General features: G+C 42.9%; 1 protein-coding gene across 1 annotated transcript; it reads left to right on the top strand.

Moving 5' to 3' along the window:
* Positions 1-279: 279 nt before the first annotated feature.
* LOC149428598 (E3 ubiquitin-protein ligase RNF19A-like) lies at positions 280-20,071 on the top strand (the record flags this gene model as incomplete). Its single annotated transcript, XM_089667216.1, has 6 exons — positions 280-493; positions 9,848-9,962; positions 10,490-10,651; positions 15,046-15,259; positions 15,910-16,053; positions 18,041-20,071. Coding segments are annotated over 6 exons (1,519 nt in total), but the record flags the coding sequence as incomplete, so codon positions are not given.
* Positions 20,072-20,726: the final 655 nt, after the last annotated feature.

The following is a 20,726-nucleotide window of genomic DNA, read 5'->3' as shown; positions in this document are numbered from 1 at the left end:
TTCCTTCCCTCCCTTCCACCCACCCCTCCTTCCCTCCCTTCCACCCACCCCTCCTTCCCTCCCTTCCACCCACCCCTCCTTCCCTCCCTTCCACCCACCCCTCCTTCCCTCCCTTCCACCCACCCCTCCCTCTCTCCTCTCCCTCCTTCCCCCCCCATCGTATTTAAAGTGAAAATAGGTTTCATGCTTTTATATATGTATGTATGTATGTATGTATATATATATATATATATATATATATGTAATGTATGTAACAAGTATCTAGTACTTCTGTTTCAGTCCCCTACTTCTGGCTGCTGTATTCATACTTGTCGTTGTTGTGTCTCTCAGCCCTTCAGGATGTACATTTTGGGGGAAGAAGCCATGGAGTAGGAAAAAGAAGATCCTTTGGCAGCTGGGAACCCTTGTTGGGGCTCCTGTAGGCATAGCCTTGATAGCTGGGATTGCCATTCCTGCAATGATCATTGGGATACCTGTGTATGTGGGACGGAAGGTAATTACTTTTATCTTGATTATACAACTGTTTATTTTGTGAGTTACACATAAAGAATTTCTTACCAAGGCAAACTGTAGTAATCTATTCCAGCCAATCAGAATTTAAATGGCAGCCACTATTTTCCACGGTGGGTTTAACTCTGAGGGTGAACAAACAGTTCTTGAAGGAGATGTGTAGCCAAAGCTTTTCTGGCTGTACTTCTGTTGATCACAGGAGTGCAGTTAGTCTGCAACCTGTTTTCAGCTGACAGCAGGCTCAGGTATGCTGTCTGCTGATGTCATTCTGCCAGTCCAGCTTGCGATCTCGACTTTAAAGTCTCTCTCAGCTGCTGGGTGACTGAACCAGCGGCTCCGCCCTTTTCACAGCCCAGCGCTCCAGAAAGCACTGGAGGGGCAGAGCAAAAGAGCCTTAGGCTGAAGACAAAACTGAGTGATCAGAGGTGTTTGATTGCTCAGTTCTCGGGCTTAGAGGCAGCGGGGGACAGCTGCAGCTAGGATTAGTGCTGTAGCCATTTAGGTGAATAGGATTTTTATATATATATATATTTTCTTATGTCTATTTAAAAGTCAAGTTCACCTTTAAGAATATTTATTATATGCTTTTAGCCCTTTTGGTGCAAGAGCCGTTTCCGCGTTTTTTTGCACACACGTGTAAAACAATCATTTTAGGCCTGAAGATGACACAATTCCCCTAAACATATATTTTCTGAAAGCAGACAACCTAGAGAATAAGATAGCGGTAGTTCCAATTTTTTATGTCACACGGTATTACCGCAAAAGTCTAGCAAAAACAACATTTCTGTAAAAAACCACACTAAAGTGAATTTTAGGATGAACAAAAACAGTAAATTACTCAAATTTTTAAAAGATGAGGTTGTGCTGAGTAAACAGATACCGAACATGGCAAACCTATGAAATGGTGACAAACTTCAATACCCTATATTTTCTATAGGTAACGCTTCAAAAGCCCTTATAGGTCATCAGTTGAGGTCTTGTGCTAGAATTATTGCTCTCACTCCAGTGTGCGCAGCGATATGCAATGTGTATCACAATCTACGTTTTCACATGTAAGAGCCCCGACATGTGTGATTACATTCATATGTGCGTATATGTGGGGGTCCTCAATTTTTTTCGGGGGGGATGTTATGTGCTTGGGTGTAACTCACATTTTTTGGAACCCGGAAGGAAGACCGGGTGAAGATGGAAACTTCTGCAGCGATGACGCTGGAGGGCTTCGTTTTAAGGGAAGTCCTTCATAATGTGCTATTATACTATCATATTATGACATTACCTTGCAGGGATTTTTTTTTTTCTTACTTGCGGTTTACTACTGCTTTAAGGACAATATCCAGCAGAAACTGTGTATGTGTTATACTTGTAGATAGAGGCTTTCAAATCTCATATTTTCCAGATTACCTTCCATCAAAAACCTTGGCTCATGTACTTTACCTGCCTAACAAGGCAGGTAAAACAACTGTACAGTTGAGTGTTGAGCTTTAGGAAGCAAGTTAAGCCCCACAATTACTCTGTGCCTTGCAGGATCGTGCCAAAGGCCTTATTCACAGTTTAATAACAACCAGAGTCCCTGCCTCCACTTATTTGTGTAACACATACACAGTTTTTGTTGGATATTGTAGTTTAAGTAAATCCTAAAAAAGCTAGGTTTTAACCCAGGGGTCTTTTTTTGTGCATTAGGATGCGCACCCTCGTTACTTTATAAGCATTGGATTTCCACAGAAGGTTGTTGTTAATAATTTTTACGTATCAGGCTTATTTTGATTTTACATTTTAAAATTAAATAATGCATATTTTTTTCTGGTAAAAAATATGAATATATTTATTTAAGGAGTCTGTAAGGCTTTGCACCCACGATCAACAAAATGTTTAAAAACCACAGAAAATATTAAAACTAAACATGAAAGTGCTAAATTTCTTTTAATTAGCAAAAATAAGTTCCATAAGATGCCACCAGCACCAATATTAAAGACTAAATATATATTAACCAAATATAAATTACCTGTATTAACCAATGAGGCAGAGAAACAAACAAAAAAAGAGACATACAAAGAGGCAATAATGGTGTCACTGTCGGGTCAGTATCCAGTGTAATTAGGTACTTAAATTCAGCTGTCAGTGTGAGACTGAGGGTACTGTATGTCCTCTGGTAAAGTCTGCCTCCCTCCCTCCCAGGCTCTGTTAATCAGTGTCACCGACGGATGGTATCTGTGGCTGGCAGTGGCAGGGTGACAGTTGCATTGAGTAGAGGATGATGGATCCACACTGACGGATCCCAGGCTGGAATTCCCCAGGAAATGGTGGGAAATAAAAGGCAGCCCAACACTCACACACACACAACCCACCTGAACTGAGCAATTCCAAACAGTGACAGACCTGACACAACACACTGTCAGAGATCAGCAGCATTGGGCCCAGCAGGCACTAGAAGAACAGGTTGTGGTATCGTGATGTCATCACTCAGCGACATTAAACATGTGATAGCCGGACCACACTCACACATACACAAGACATCAGAGAGTGTCAAACATTACCTTCCTCCACAGGTGCAGCTCTGCTGATGAATGGGAAAAGAAGGGCTAGATGGAACTCCACAGTGATCAGCAGCCACCAGCTGGATTGCAATAAGTGACTGAGTCTGAGAGGAACACTGAAAGGATCGGCAGCTCACCTGCTACACTGGCCCCAGACACCGGGCATCTTCCTCTGTCCCTTCTTCCTCCCCCCTCTGCTGCAATAAAAAGCAATAAACTGCACATTTTTGGAAGCAGCACTTTTATATAAAGAGAAATTGCATTTTGTGGGCGGTATAGCACTTTATAAGAGTTTGTGTATTTATAGAAATAGAAGATATTTTTTGTATATAATTTACTATAGGAGTGCTGTATATTGTGAGTAACATTTCGGAATATGTCTTCTAGTACAAGTATAAAGTGATTCCATATTTCCTATAGGTCATATTCCACACAAGTCTTAACTGACAAGATGTACAAAGACCATGAACTTAATAATGTGCTTATCAGCGGGAAGTTCACACATTTCTGTGCATACCACAGAGTTCCATCACACACTGCACAAAGTGCAGCATATTCTGCCATTTATATCCTGTAGTTGAATGTATTTGTGGCTATGTGCCATTCTCCTTTCTTACCTGCTGGCACCATTAAGTCTCGATCACACCGGCGTACTGTAGCATATTCCCAGGCTGTGTTTGCCTGCATGGGATGCGTGAGTGTTCGTTCATCCCTGTGCAGGCAGCCCCAGGGGCGGACTGACCATTTGGAAACTCGGGCACTGCCTGAGAGCCTGAGGTCAGTAGGGGGCCCCATGAGATGCCCCTGGTACCTTTTGCATAGGCTTTTTTGAGTTTGGGCAAGGACACAGGGACCCCATGATCCCCTATTGCCCGGGGGCCCCATGAGTTGTCAGTCCACCCCTGGGCAGCCCCATTCATTTCAGTTGGGATGCAGCAGATGCACAGACCCAGTTGCTGCTCCCAATTTGACAGTCAGTAGGGTGCATGGACCCAAATGCACACGGTCTGCGTTCAGGGCCACACACATGCACTCGCACAGAGGCCAAATTGGAAGCAGCTGCTGTGTTCATGCAGCCACTGCATCCAAATTGACATAAATGAGACTACCTGAATGGCGATATACCTGTGAGCAGACACAGCCCTCACATGGGCATATGCTATAGTGTGCCTGTGTGAGCACGGGTTTATGTTTGGTCACTAGATGCTATAAAAGCAATATAGATATTCTCCAGGGTGGACAGGAAGCAGAATGTAAGAGAACCTGTCATTGCATCTTATCTTACAGTTTGGGAGCCGATATTGACTGGGATCCCACAAACTTGGTCAAGTAGTCTTCACTTTTTTTTTCTTAGTTTTTGTGCTCTGACATGCCCCTATACTCCAACATCCTTACATTATCCTTCAGGGCTCCTCTTTAAATTAGCAATACAATCTGCACACTACTATCGCCAGCACTGTTTTTCAACTAACACTTTTTAGGGCGCTTAAACCCCTACAAAGTGGATCAACCTGTTAATAAATGAATTGTAAATATGTAGGTAAGCACATCACATCCAAAGAGTGCTTTTGAAATAAAGTTGTGGTCATCATATGTAGAAGCACTATAGTACAATGGGTAAAAATGTCCAAATACAGTGTGTCCTATCACATCGAGCAGAATACAGTAAGAGTGTTTGCTACACTGTTATTTCCAATCTAAATCCGAAAGAATACATGCATGTACATAGGTAGAGTCAGCACCACTCAGTCATATGACAGCTGATGTTCATAAATACATACAAGAAGTTAGTACCCAGAATAGAGCAATGAGAGCAGAGCCAGACTCTGGGGGAAAATTGAAAGAAGGAAGAACTCATTGTTTCAGGGTGGAAAACCCCCTTTCTCAAGAACCTCCTGTTCTATTTTAGCCACTGAATTGCTCCATTTGTTAATGAGATATTGGCAAGTATGTCATTGCTCCAACTTTCAGTGCACCTCCTCAGCCCGCCATAGAGCCAGCTGTGGCCAGGAGATGATGGTGGCTATACTTTAGGCACCAATGTGTTTGTGTTCATGGATGTACCAGGTAAAGAGTAAGTTTACCTTTTTGCAGGTCCGCGATCAGAAGTCGTGGGTTCAATGCAGGGCTCTTGCAGACAGTCTGTGGGCAGCACAGTGGCTAAATGGTTAGCACTTCCACCTGGCAGCACTAGGGTTGCTGGTTCGAATCCCAGCCACGGCACCACCTGCCTGGAGTTTGCATGTTCTCCCTGTGCCTGAGTGGGTTTCCCTTGGGTACTCCGGTTTCCTCTCACATTCCAAAGACATGCTAGTAGGTGAATTGGCTCCTGTCTAAATTGTCCCTAGTATATGTATGTATGAATGTGAGTTAGGGACCTTAGATTGTACACCCCTTGAGGGTTAGGGACTGATGTGAATGTACAATATATGTATGTAAAGCGCTACATAAATTGATGGCGCTATAGAAGTACATGAAATAAATAAGCGATCTGTGCATACCTCGTACAGGCAGGCAGCTACACACTGACAGGAAGACTCAATAAACAACTTAGAGCCTCAACCGCCAACAGCAGCCTGATAAATTATTAACAACTATAAGCCTACAACTGAAAAAAAAAAAAAAAATTAAATGGGGGGGGGGAGGGCAGTTGGGGTCTGTAACATGTTACGTGTTCTATCCTGAATATGGGTGTAACATGTTACGAAAGGTGAACGTATCCTTTAAAATATAATTAAGAACTCATCAGGCACTCTGTGGGCTGATGTGTTTAATTTTGGAATATAAGGGCCCTTTAAAAATGCAGTCACTGTGAGAAGGACTTTAGTTCTGATGGTAAAGGCCCAATCAGTAGGTGTTAATTTGTAATGGAATCCTCCCTTGTGTTGGGAAATAAACTTGATCTTCAGTTGTTTCCTCATGTGCGGTTGTACATGGCTTAGTACCTGTTGAGTAAGAAGCAAGGAGTGGCGTTGCCTTCTGAGCTGTCGCACATTCTAACCTCTTTATGTGCAGCTATAAAAGTTTAGACGACAAGCACCAATGTGGTATGTTTAAACGGTTTTACAAATCCTTTTCTGATAAAGGAGCAAGGAGTTGACAAACGTGGGAGATCTGATCAAGTGTAGACATTACACAGCTGTCAGCAGATCCTCTTCAGAGTGATATAATGTGGTAATTCATTCAGCAAAGGGCTACAATTCAGTGAACCATACATAGCTCCAATTCTGGACAACTTGTCCTGAATGTGCCAAAATGTGAGCTATTGATGGCTAACTTTGCACCACCCAACTTGACAAAAATAGATCTGCGTGTGATGGCTGCATGAAAGCAGGGTTAGCTCTTTCAATTTTTTCTTTAAATAGCAACTTCAGGCAATGCATACAATTGTGAGCTGGTAGTGCTCTCCAGGAAACATTGTATCTGTTCATTTACTCTTTTTTCCACTAATCTAAGGCTGGCCATACATTATACAATTATCTGGAGATTTTTGGTTTAGATTTACCAAAAACCATATAATAGAATGACAAACCTAAACCACACTTTGAGTTGTATCCAATTAGGCAGGCCCTTGCACTACACAGTTGAAGGTAAATCTAAAGGAAATTGGAAGATAATTGTATAATTTATGGCCAGCCTTAGGCTACATTATGCAATTCTCTTTCCTTAAAGCACGGGCTGATGGAAAGAACATTTCTCGATTACCCCATCAACACAATCAAAATCCCAAGCTTGTAGCACCTCTCAAGACCTGTGCCTCACTTGCTCTCTGCGAATGCCCAGATTGCTGGCTCATAAAGCTCCGTCTCCTCTTGTCTAAGCAGGGGTGGACTGACCATTCGAGTGCTTGGGCACTGCCCGAGGGCCCAGGGTCAGTAGGGGGCCCCATGAAATGCCCCTGGTACCTTTTTTTTTTTATAGGCATTTTTGAGTGTGGGAAAGGACACGGGCCCCTTGATCCCCTATTGCCCGGGGGCCCCATGAGTTGTGAGTCCGCTCCTGCGTCTAAGTGTCAGTCAATGGGAGCCGCACACCACAATCTCTTTTCCTTTATAACTCTTTACTGTTAGTGATACAAGTCCATATTGTCCCCACCCAGGGACCACCCCATCTTCGATGATCAAGCCTCCATTGGTGAAATGCATTAAGGTAGAAGGGGCAGTCCCTGTACGGGGACCATATGGATGCCCTTGTATCACTAACAAACATGAGTTTTTGCAAAGAGATTCTGATGTGCAGCTCCCATGGACTGACATACTTATCAAAATGCCAACTCTCGGTCTGTATATGAATGGCCATCTTCAGACCACCCTACCTGTGGGCTTTGCTTATTGCAGTTTCCCCACCAGCTGCTTTTAGTTTTCAAAGGACCATACGAGTTACGCTACTGAAATGAACAGCTGTGCTTTACTGCTTTACCAAGCACAGTGAGAACCATCTGAAGATGACATATTCCACCTTGAACCATAGAAGCATAGAAAAGTGATGGCAGAAAAAGACTGAGTGGTTCATAGAGTCTGCCCATTTTTGCGTGCGTTGGGGGGAGGGGGAGGGGTGGCTTATTTGTTTTAGTTTTTTTATGTTTGTGTTTTTTTTTTTTTAACCTTTATTGTCTGAGTACAGATCTTTGCTTGTGCCACGCATGTTTGAAGCTATTTACTGTTGACTGACTCAATACCTCTGCTGGAAGTTTATTCCAACCATCAACTACTCTCAGTAAAATAATAGTTTCTGAGATTAGTTTTGAACTTTCCTCCAGTTAGTTTAACCACTTCCTGCCCACTTTGTACAGGCAAAGCGACATACCTGTACTTCGCTCTGGCTTCACCAACACAAGGGTGCGCACCCAAGGTTTAGTGTTGGGACCCATACATTGCAGTCAGAGGGGATATTTACATTCCCTGTGATAGCAAAAAAAAGTAATTAAGAAATGGACAGTGTAAAAATAATAGAAAAAAAGTAAAACAACTAAGAAAAAAAAGCACCCTTGCCCCCCCCGCACGTGCGCACCTACGTGCGCAAGTGTTGACCCCGTGCCGGTATGTAAACAGCGGTTGCAGCATGCATGTGCGGTATCGCCGCAAATGTCAGATCGAGGGTAGTAATTCTAGCACTAGACCTCCCATGTAAATATAAATTGGTGACCTGTAAAGGCTTATAAAGCATTGTCGATCGATAAAAATGTATGTACTTTGTTGCCATTGCACTGGCATGCGCAATTTTAAAGCATGTCATGTTTGGTATCTATTTACTCGGTGTAACATAATCTTTTATATGTTCTAAAACACTTGGGCAATATATTGTGTTTTTGTGTATTACAATTCTAAAAAGTGTATTTTTCTCCAAAGATTCGCTTTTGCAAAATTGCTGCGCAAATATTGTGTGACGTAAAAAAATTTCAACACCCAGTGTGCTATTCTGTAGGGTCTCTGCTTTAAAAAAAATATATAATGTTTGAGGGTTCAAAGTAATTTTCTAGCAAAAAAAATGTTTTTTCATGTGAACAAAGTGTCAGAAAAGGCTTGGTCTTCAAGAGTGGGTGATGTTTGGCATAAGCTTCTAATGTTAGCCCTGAAATACCAGGATAGTAGAAGGCCCCCCCCCCCAAGTGACCCCTTTGTGGAAAGTAGATTCTCCAAGGTATTTGCTAAGAGGCGAGTATTTTGCAGATCTCATTTGTTGCCACGTTTTTGGAAAACGAAGAAAAGAAAAATGTGTTTTTTTCTTTTCTTTTTCAAAACCCTGTGACAAAAATATCTGTAAAATACTCACCATACCTCTTATCAAATGGAGTGTCTTCCTTCCAAAAAGGGGTCATTTAGGGAGGGGTGTTTGTACGATCCTGGCATTCTAGAGCCTCCGAAACTGTGACAGGTAGTGGGGAAGTGACATGAGGAAATATGCCTTAAAATGAAATTCATTCACTTACACTCTTGGTAAATGCAGTCACAGTACTGAAGCAGAACCTCACCTTCCCTCTTTCCAAACCAGACTGTGAATCTGTGTCCTATAGAGACTGTTCTTCGCTGTATAAGTGGAAATGGTGGTTGTTACGCAGAGGCGTCCCTAGGGTTGGTGTCACCCAGTGCGGTAACACTTAGAGACAACCCCCTCCGACGATCCCCGCAGAATGGATCGGATCTGCGGATTGAGCATAATAGATCGGACTCCAATCCATTATGCTCAATCCGCAGATCCGATCCATCCTGCCGGGATCGTCTGCTTTCTTTACAACGTGCCTTTTCTTGGAGCTGGTCCAGGACAACTGTGCATGTCCTGGTTTCAGGCACGATGATAGTTCTATCATTGATTGATCGTGCCTGAAACCGGAACATGCGCAGTTGCTTCAGGGGGACATATCTACATGGGAGACACATCTTGCCGATACACCGGTGTCACCCCGCAGGATCATCCTCATGCAACCTATACGGCGTGACACCGGACCCGCTCCAAAAAAAGGTAAGTTGTAAAGAAAGTTGACAATCCCTACAGGATGGTTCGGATCCATCCTGTGGGGATCGTCGGCTTGCTTTACAACTTACCATTTTGTGGAACGGTCCGGTTTCAGGCACGATCAATCGATGATAGAACCATCATCGGACTGCACCCCCCGCACCTGCCTTGGGACGCCACTGTTGTTACATTCTATTTTGATGGTTGACTGACCGTTTTGAAATAATCAGAATGCTTTTTTTCAGACAATGCTAATAATCCATATGTGTTTGTATCTTATAGAACAGCTTATATAATGACCTATGAAGTCTTTGTATTACATTTATCTAATACTGGTATCTTCTCTCCAGATTCATAACCGATATGAAGGTAAAGATATTTCAAAGCACAAGAGGAACCTGGCAATAGCGGGTGGCGTCACCTTATCCGTCATTGTTTCTCCAGTTGTTGCTGCTGTAACTGTAGGTGGGTGAACTTGAAAACCACTTCTTGGCTCCACACGGTGCCTCTTAAAAGTGCGCCTATCCCCCATACTGTCCATTTCTAGCCAAAACATTTTTTTGGTTTGGGTAGAATAGGGAAAATAAGATCATCTATGCAGTGGGGACACAGATAGCAATTACATCCTGACAGTCCTCCCTGGCCATTTAGTACCTCTGATATGCGGTGTTTGTTGGGGGTAACTGTTAATTTAGCCATAAATGGTAAAATATGATTTTATGATCTGTACATCCTCCCCTTAGATTTAACAAAGCTGTGTAATAACCAAAAATAATCCATTCGGTTTGTATAAAGTCTGGAAGGCACTTGCTTCTACAAAGTTGTTGGTAGATCCTAAAGGGCTTGTATACTCAGTCTGTAATATGTGTGGCCAACTTTAGGGATTTTAAATTGTGAAAGCGCATGACAACATGAACTTATGTGAAGCCTCAATGTTCCCTTCAAAGTAAAGAAGAACGTCTACTAATGTAATCCTTTATTTTACCCTGAAGGTATTGGTGTCCCCATTATGCTTGCCTATGTTTACGGTGTAGTTCCCATATCGCTGTGCCGGAGTGGAGGGTGCGGCGTGTCAGCCGGTAATGGCAAAGGTGTCCGTATTGAATTTGATGATGAAAATGACATCAATGTCGGTGGAGTGAACACTGCTGCAGGTGAGAGCTGTAAATGTGTTATGTTCTGTTTTTTAACGCTCTAATTGTTTTTTTTTCTGTCTTTTAAATAAGATTTTAAAGTGATACTAATGGTGCAGCTTTAAAGAAAAATAAAAACAAACTTGTCATACTTACCTGCTCTGTGCAGTAGTTTTGCACAGAGCAACCCTGGTCCTCCTTTTTGCGGGCCCCCCCACCAGCGCTCCTGGCTCCCCCCTCCCCCGAATGTCTCCAGAGCAAGCTGTTTGCTTTGGGGCGCGCGCGTGTGTGTGTGTGTGTGTGTGTGTGTGTGTGTGTGTGTGTGTGTGTGTGAGTGTGTGTTCGCACCCGAGATGCCTGTGTGTGTCCATAAGACAAACAGCGTGTGGCTCAGCCCTCTCCCGACTCCCTCCTCACTGGCTGTGATTTGACAATGATGGGTCCTGCTGCTGTGTCTCAGCCAATGAGGAGGGAGAGACCTGGGAGAGCCGCTGCTCTCGTGCACATCACTGGATCGGGCTTGGTTAAAAATTATGGGGGGATGGAGCTGCACATTGAAGGTTTTTTTACCTTCATGAATAGAATACATAAAGGTAAAAAACCTACTGCTTTTACAACCACTTTAATTCTCACATCAGCATGTGAACTGCTTATTGCTCAATCCAAAAACAGACAGTGAAATAAGGACACGTTCACTTTAAAAATAAATAAATAAGTGCACTCTTTTTTTTTTTTTTTTTTTTTTTTTTTTTTGCAGCTTAAAAAAAATTGTACTTTTATTAATTTATTTGTTATCAGGAGCCTGTAAAGCATTGCACCAGTGATAAGCAGATCAAAGGTGCATTGTCAGGCCCCTGCAGACTGTCAGTGTAGCGGTCTGCCTGTACCTCGTATGGGCAGGCAGTTATTGAAGGACAGGAAGATTCAATGGACTACTATGGCGCTCACCAGCACCGTCAGCTGCAATGGCTGACTGTAGTGGTAGTTCTGTCATTCACAGTACTCTGAATAAATGATGCAGCCAGGTGGATGGTTCCCCGCACGGCCATGTTATTAAACATTTGTGACACTGGGTACATGGAGAAGATCCCAATCCTGCTGTCACAAAGGGGGGTGTGGGGGCTGCTCGTTTAGTGACATGTTACACCCTGAATACAGGTGTAACATGGTAGGAAAGGTGAACTTATCCTTTAATAATGAGAGCTGGCCAGAACTAAAGTAAGGAGCCTGAGATAACATCGGTACGGCATGGTGGATGTTTGGTCCTCTGTCCGGTCAGAGGGATTTCTCTTTAACAAACTAATGAACAGGACTTCCTCCACCTTTTACTTTTTTCCTCTCTGTGATGTTTAAGTGTCCTGGCAATTGTTGTATAGTTCTGCCGTGTGGGTAGAATGCCATGTGACAGGGTGGATGGATTCAGGGTCAGCCAGCTTAATCAAGAGATAAAGTTTAAATTAAAAAACAAAAAACCACTTTAAATTAGTTGCATTCTATTCCACAATCCTCTAGCTTGTACACAATGTGCTGTATAATGTATTGTCAAATTACTATTACTAAGGAAATCTGGCATCCCCTGCTGGTGGTTCTAATGTATGACAGCCTCGATGAAATTGCTTGGCTGTTCGCGGCGTCCTCCTGTTCATCGCCTCCCTTATAAGGAAAGATTAGAATCCCGCCTGTCACGTGAGCTTTAATAAGGCCCACCACCCAGATGAGAACTGCTACCACTTCAACTTCTAGGGAGCTGCGTACCGTGACTTTATTGCAGGAGAACTTCCTGCTGTTGTGTATACTGATGACATTCTATATTTTAAAGTCCCCATATCCATACAGAGCATTGAGAGATTTGATGATAAAGTGCAGCATATGTTTTCTATATGGCATCTGTCCATTTAGGCTTCAGGTAAAGTCATAGATTAGCACACTTTGATATCTGTGTCAGGGGGGCAATGATTAATTATAAAGACTTCAAGGGGAGGTTCATTTCTATGCCTAAAATAAATGATATATACAGTATATCTGTTCATTTTCTACTTCCTGTAATGGGGTGACAATTGATTTGTTCTGCACTGAGATCTATCAGTGTTGCCCCTCCAGGGTCAGGGTAACATTAGGTGGACATGTAGTAAATGGCATACAAATTAACCACTTCAAGTCCAGGCACTTTATCCCTTCCTGCCCAGGTCAATTTTTAGCTTTCATCATTGTCACACTTTGAGTGACAATTACTCAGTCATGCAACACTGTGTCCAAAGGAAACGTTTATAATTTTTTTGAGACAAATGAAGCTTTCTTTTGCTGATATTTAATCACCACTGGGTTTTTAATTTTTTGCTATATAAATGAAAAAAAGCCAAATATTTTTGGGGAAAAAACATTTTTTGCTTAGTTTTTGTTATAAAATTTTGCAAATCATTTTTTCTTCATAGATTTTCTTCAGATATTTTCTTTTTTGGGGTAAAAATACCCCAAAACAGTATATTATTTAGTCTGTGTGAAAGTTATAGACTTTATAAACTATGGGGTATATATTTGAAAACTGATAGTTGAGACCCTTAAATACAATATGCTGGTATTACATATGTCAGTGATCAGGGCGCTGGTGTGGGGTATGGCGGTGATCCGGGCGCTGGTGTGGGGTATGGCGGTGATCCGGGCGCTGGTGTGGGGTATGGCGGTGATCCGGGCGCTGGTGTGGGGTATGGTGGTGATCCGGGCGCTGGTGTGGGGTATGGCGGTGATCCGGGCGCTGGTGTGGGGTATGGCGGTGAGCAGGGCGCTGGTGTGGGGTATGGCGGTGATCCGGGCGCTGGTGTGGGCTATGGCGGTGTTATTGTGAGCACTGGTGACATTGGGAGAGGTGACGGGTGTTGGCTGCATTTTTTTTACTGCTACACTGGGCCAAGATCAGGGACACTGCAGCTGGCTAGCACTGCAGTCTGAGTGTACATGCACTGTGTGAGAGCAGAGTGAACTGATCTTTCCTTTGGTTTGTCATGTTTACAATATGATTTGCTGTGTTTGAGTAAAACACATGGATGTCCGGGCTCCTGGGTATGCTCTCTGTGAGCAGCGCAGGAGCCATCTGTGCGGGATGATGTGCAGGTACGTTATCCCCCTGCATCTGTGCTTCTTCCAGTCTTTTTATAGGCTGTGGGCTGTTGGGAAGCAGCTAAAGGCTCACTCCATTTAGTACTTTTTAAAGCAGATACAGCAACAATGCGGGATATTTAAAAAAAACCATACATACTCACCTAGATGGCTGCAGCACCGATCGAAGCTGCAGCTGTCCCCCACTGGCTCTACACAGAGAACTGAGCATTCAAAGACCACTGATCACTTCAGTTCTCAGGTCCACTCTGAGAACAGAGCAGTGGCTGTCAGTTACCGGCTCTCTGCTCTGCCCCTCCAGTGCAGAAATTCTTGTTTTAAATTTTCCAGATTGCACAACTTGACTGTTTCCTGGCAAGCACACCCGTCTGCTGTCCCAGGCCTAAGGGCTGCTGAGTATAGGTAATACACAAAGTTTTTACTGCTCATCAACCTGCTGTTCTTTCCACTCAGGCTGTTTACTTTGCTAGTAGGGAAACTCCACAAAGCGTCCTGTGGTCAGGTTCTACATCCTGTTAGTATAAGCCAGGCAGTATTTCCTTCATTCCATCTCAGAAAAAATGTGTTCGGTGATCATTTCCCTGCTAACTGCCTGGACGCTGCACTCAAGGCAAGAACACTCTTCCCCATCTTGTGGCTGAAAGTGGCAACTGCTTGCAAAAAGTAATCATTTCATCTAACCCATACATTACCAAAATGCGTACTATTACTGTTCATGAGATCAGCCATATGATATGGGGATGAATAAATTATATCCAACTGGCCAGACGGAGGGTTCTAAACAAAAGAAAAAAGTACAGTTTGCCGAAAAACCTGTGCTTCCCAAAACATGCAGATCAGTCCTTCAATAGTATAAACAGTCAACACATCTACGGTAGCATCTTCCAAAAAATAAAAAAACAAAACATCTCGGAGATCAAAAAGTCATCCAAAATCATACTAAGTTAAAAAAGGCTCCTATATAAAGAGGAGGTTTGCATATAATCCACACTGTGTGCACAATTGTTTAGGCAAAGTGGATTTTTGAGGGTTCATTTCAGTATTGAATGACTACAGTACTCTCGGTCAATCCAAAATGTTAATAAACCTCAAACCTGAATATTTAAGAAAGTAAAAGTGAGGTTTTGGCTTTCTTAGGTGAATATCTATGTGTGTACAATTATTGGGCAACTATAAAAGTGTGCACAGTTATTATGCAACTGAATGAAGTTCCATGTGTGCAGTGCAGATTGATGGCAGAGCCAGCCTGCAGCATTGAGGGGTCCTATGCTTTGCTTTAGCACTGTGTCTGTTTTGTTTAGATGCCACATCTGTAGCCGAGGCTCGTCACAACCCCAGTATTGGGGAAGGAAGTGTAGGAGGAATGACGGGCAGCTTGAGCGCCAGTGGAAGCCACATGGATAGAATCGGTGCAATCCGGGACAACCTGAGCGAAACCGCCAGTACCATGGCATTGGCCGGTGCCAGCATCACCGGCAGCCTTTCAGGAAGTGCCATGGTCAATTGTTTTAATCGGTAAAGTACAATTCATCTTCCTCACATCTGCTGCTTGTGGATAACTAAGAAAAATAAAGCCTTTTGCTTCTGTTACTAGATATTCTGTTTTCTATCCAAACTTTTCTGTTTTCTGTGTTAGCTAAAGATTTATTGGAATCATTTATCTTTAATAGATAGAGGCTGCCTATCCTGTGTCTTCGAGGTATTCATGCTCTAAATCATTGTACTGCAACCCCTCTCCCACTGTCTATATTCCTCTCCATGTTGGGCGGTAGGAAGTGAGGCTTCTGTACTCATTTCTAAGAGTTTAGCTAAAGGAGTTTCAATCATATATAAAGTGTGTCCCATAGCTGGGATCTCAGACAGTATAGCATTGTTGAGCACACTCTGTAGAGGTGCCTTGCTGAGGTGGGCTGCTCTAACCTGACCAGCAGAAGAGTGTGTTGGGGAATTTTTTGTATTTTTTTTTTTTAAATACATTTCTACCCTATCACTAAGACTTCTTTTAGTCCATATTGGCTTATTGTGCATCATGAAAAAGCCAATTGTGAGGTCGTTTCCCATAACTGCCAGTTACTTTGTAATTCTTGGTGGTATATTGACCAGTTTTATTCAGAGGCTGGAGGCACTGCACACACATAAAGTAATGTTTGTCTCCCTCTCTGCAGGCTGGAAGTCCAGGCCGACATTCAGAAGGAGAGATACAGTCTGAGTGGAGAATCTGGAACTGTGAGTTTAGGAACAGTCAGTGACAATGCAAGCACCAAAGCCATGGCTGGATCCATTCTGAATTCCTACATCCCGCTGGACAGGTATGTTTTTATAGATTGTGGTTGCATTGAAAGGGCTAATAGCTTGCTTATGGTGCTTTACAAACAGATGATTTGACTGACCCCAATATGGTACACAGTGAAAGGAGCCATTTTGTATATTATTATTATTATACAGGATTTATATAGCGCCCGCAGTTTTCTCAGCGCTTTACAATATAACGGGAGACAATACAACAACAATACAGTTTAATACAAGAGGGATTTGAGAGCCTTGCTCCTTGGAGCTTACAATTTAGGAGGGAGGGGCTAGTGGTACAAAAGGTAGTAACTGTGGGAAATGGACTGGTTGGAAGAGTAGAAGATTCCATTATTAGCTGAGGGCAGGATAGGCTTCCCTGAAGAGAGAGGTTTTCAGAGATCGCCTAAAAGTGAGCAGAGTAGTTGATAGACTGATAAATTGGGGTAGAGAGTTCCAGAGGATGGGGGAGGCTCTGGAGAAGTCCTGGAGACGAGCATGGGAGGAGGGAACAAGGGAGCTAGAGAGTAGGAGGTCGTGCAAGGAGCGGAGAGTACGATTTGGGTGATATTTGGAGACAAGATTGGTGATGTAATTTGGGGCAGAGTTATAAATGGCTTTATATGTTATTGTTAATGTTTTGAATTTTATTTGTTGGGCAACAGGAAGCCAGTGGAGGGATTGGCAGAGAGGGGTGGCAGATACAGAACGGTTAGTAAGGTGGATGAATCTGGCAGCTGCATTCATGATAGACTGAAGAGGGGATAGCCTGCGATGAGGAGGGAGTTACAATAGTCAAGGCGAGATATAACCAGGAAGTGAATAAGTTGCTTAGTAGTTTCCAAGGTTAAGAACGGCCGTATCTTGAACAGATATATTGTACAGAGTTGCCTCATCTTAAACTTCATTTACATATGGCCGCTCTGAAAATTCGAGCAGAATCGCATGTTTCTGCTGACGTTTAAAGAAAAGCGGTAAGAAGTGATTGAGGTGCCATTATCTCTTAATGGCACCACAAATCCCACGAGCCGCTTGATTGCTTGTACAAGCAGAAGGAGGGAAAGTCCTTCTCCTCGCCACACTCTCAGGATCTCCCAACCCAGAATCTGCTTTGATTGGATCAACTTTATTGCAAACTGGAAGCGATGGCCTGACACCACTTCCGGCCTACTAGGAAACGTTCGGCACCATTTTTAAAATATGAAAGCATTCCAAAATACTGATCTTGGTGTTTTTGAATGCTTTCAAGTGCAGAGGAGAGGAATTTGGTGTCTCAGACCCCAGATTTCTCCATAAAAATATCTGTCAGGTGTCTATTGCTTTCACGCAGGATGTTTACATTCCTTGTGACAGCAATAAAGGTGACCAACTTATTATTTTTTTTTTTTTTTTAAGAGAACATGTTAAAAAAAAAAAAAAATGAAGTCCCTTCCCATGCTCGCCCGTAAAGGCAAATGCACGTGTTGCTTCTGCACACAATGAAACAGCGATTGTCCCATACACGTGAGGTATTGCTGCGATCTTCAGATCATGGACAGTAATTCTAGTATCCAATCACTTCTGTAAATCTAAAATGGTAACCTGTAAAGGCTTTAAAAGCTCCACCTATAAATAGTTACATTTACACCAATTGTCGCTGTTGCACGGGCATATGCAGTTTTAAAGCCTGACATGTTTGGTATCCATTTACTCAGCCTAACTTCATCTTTTATATTTTACAAATAATTGCGCTATGTATTAGTAATTTTCAATAAAATTAAAATAAGTGTAATTTTTCCCAAAAATTCTGTTAGAAAAACCAATGTGCAAATACTGTTTGACATTAAAAAAAAAGAAAAAATCACCAATTTATTCTCTAGGGTCTTTGCTTAAAAATACATAATATTTGGGGGTTCTAAAACATTTTCTAGGAAGAAATACTGATTTTAAAATGTAAACAAAGTGCCAGAAATGGCTTGAAGCTGAAGTGGTTAAATCTGCTGGTTGATCAAAACTGCTTATGTGTTGCAGGGAAGGTAACAGCATGGAAGTACAAGTGGACATCGAGTCTAAACCAGCCAAATTCAGGCACAACAGTGGCAGCAGCAGTGTCGATGATGGCAGCGCTCCTAGTCGCAGTAATGTGAGCGGATCCACAGCCTGCCAAGCTGAGAGCAAATGCAGCGCCACTAAGTGGTCCAAAGATGCAACAGCCAGCAAAAAATGCAAAGGCAAGCTGAGAAAGAAGAGCAGCTCCAAAATAAATGAGACGAGGGAAGACATGGACGCTCAGCTACTGGAGCAGCAAAGCACCCATTCCAGTGAATGTGACTCTCCTTCTCTTAGTGATAGCTTACCGTCTGTGGCGGACTCTCACTCCAGCCATTTCTCAGAGTTCAGCTGCTCCGACATGGAGAGCATGAAAACCTCTTGCAGCCACGGTTCCAACGAGTACCACACTCGCTTTGTGACTGTGAGCCCGCTCCCTGAAGTGGAAAATGACCGGCTGGAGAATTCCCCCCAGCCAAGCGGCATTTCCATTACCATCCCTGTACCGTGCACGGACGTCCCACAGCTGAGTTATATAGCAGAGGAAGGGGTCAGCCAGAGCATCCCAAACTCCTTGGGGGAGGAACGAGAGACGGACAGAGAAAGTGATCCAAATACAGAAGGGAACTGTGCAATCCAGACTGACATATAGGCCTCCTATTGCTGCAGCTCTATTCTCTACCACTAACCAGTTCTGCTCACTTGGAAAGCTTTGCTAAAAAGCTGGGTAACCGCTTGGGGAAAACACATTAATAAAAAGGACGGAGAACCTTCCAGTTTTAATGTTCATTCTTAAAACCTAGACAGCAAGAGGCACGTCTGTGGCTACAAGCCGCCATTCCTGAAGGTGACGGTTCCCCAACTGTCAGTGATTTGCTATGAGCGTCTGTAGACTTCTGTCACCCGACAGTCAGCAAGGTTATGTTCAGAGCATGGGAGACGTTTTGACTGCATGTCAGACATTTTTGGGACAGAATTTCGCAATTCGGTTTCAATAAATGGGGTTAGAATCAGTCACTGGGTTAAACTTCATTCCAAGTTTTGGAGGTTGAGGAAAAATTTAATTTTGCAGATAGAACTTTTGCATTAACATTAATTAATAAAGTCATGCTTTTAGCAAAGGGGTTTTTTTTTGTTTTTTTTTTTTAATTTATTTTTATTTTATTTTTTTCATTTTTTTGCACAAACAGTGACTGGCACCATTTGACTAGAAGTATGAAAAATGTCTCCTTTTTCCTGTCATTGATTAATGATACAGAACATAAAATGGCGCCCACATGACACTAGTGAAACCAGTCACTCTGAGGTAATGAAGGGCAGCGTCCCCTTTCTGTTAGGGAGCAGACCACCCTCTGATGGTTTTGGTGCCTTCAGCAAAGACTGGGTATTAAGTGCCTGGCTGAATGGGAATTTTAATACTTTTTTCCTTTATAGTCCTCTATGGCCTCCTGGGATTTGATTACACACCCCAGGCCTATCGATGACTGTGGTAGATAATTAAGAAAAAACAAATGTATGTAATTATTTAAAAAAAAATGTATTTACCTACCAAAGACTCACTCAGGCTTTAGAGGAATTGTATGGACACATGTGACTTGGAAAACCGCAATTTGGAGCAGAGTTCAGAGACTGCGCACACTCATTGTAACAGTACATGGGGGAATGTGGAACAACATGGCTGCCACACCTGCTCCACCTACCAGAACGCGTCTGACAGTCCATGAGGTGGTCGGAGTGTCCGTACTGTTCATCTGTGCAATGCCGGTGTCGGTATAGAAACAGCGCTGGTGTTGTTTCTTCTAAGGTTTGCCAAGACGGTGCTACTGGGTGGTTTTACAATATTTTGCGATGTGCTGCAGTCCAATACCGTGATTCTGCTCACCAGTTTGATCCACTTATAACACTAGTGCCAGTTACAATTGACAACGCTTGTTAATGTATTTGTATATTTGTTTTATTTTGCAAAATATGCGTGTATAAAGCATACTGGAATAAATGTGTCTGTGCTGACCACCCAAGGTCTTTTATCTTTCCCAAAAACACAGAAAAAAATCGAAATCCATTCTGAGCTTAAAGGCCGGTTGAAGTCACAGGACTAGCTATGCAGTCGCATAGGCATTGTACTCATAGCCTCCATTTTGGTAGTCTTGCCTCCACTCTCCTGTTACAGCAGTTAGATCCTGCAGTCTAAGTCCTCATACACACAGGACGTTTCTACAGCGGCTGTTTTTTGCTTTTGGCGTTTTTTTTTCTACAGCCAGTAAATTCCCCTGCATGTTATCCTGTGTGTCCATGCACACATAGGCTTTAATCAGCATTTTTTTTGGAAGGGGTGTTTTTTGGCTGGTGGGTTTCTGGAGCAGATTTGTAGCTGTAAAAACGCTCTAATGCTGAAAAACGCAGATAAACAGCATTTTGGCATATTTGTGTGTAAAAAAAAAAAACGTAAACGCTAATACAAAAATGTTAAAAAACTTGCATTTTTAACATGACTTTTCACAGCTAATGCTACCAGCGTTATTAAAACGCCCCGTGTGCATGGAGCCTAATGGGCACAGCAGCTTGCCTATAGACTGAAGCCTCTGCAGCGGTGACAGCGTGCCACTGCAGGGCTTCGCTTTAAGGTAAGTGTCTCTAAATCTGCTAATCTGCGTTGCATACTAGGACA

The sequence above is a fragment of the Staurois parvus genome, unplaced genomic scaffold (assembly GCF_062004578.1).
Source record: "Staurois parvus isolate SC_StPar_1 unplaced genomic scaffold, SC_StPar_1.0 ptg003105l, whole genome shotgun sequence".
In the NCBI taxonomy this organism is placed as follows: domain Eukaryota; kingdom Metazoa; phylum Chordata; class Amphibia; order Anura; family Ranidae; genus Staurois; species Staurois parvus.
Note: the sequence above shows the minus strand (reverse complement) of the source record. Positions and strands in the feature narration are given on the sequence as shown.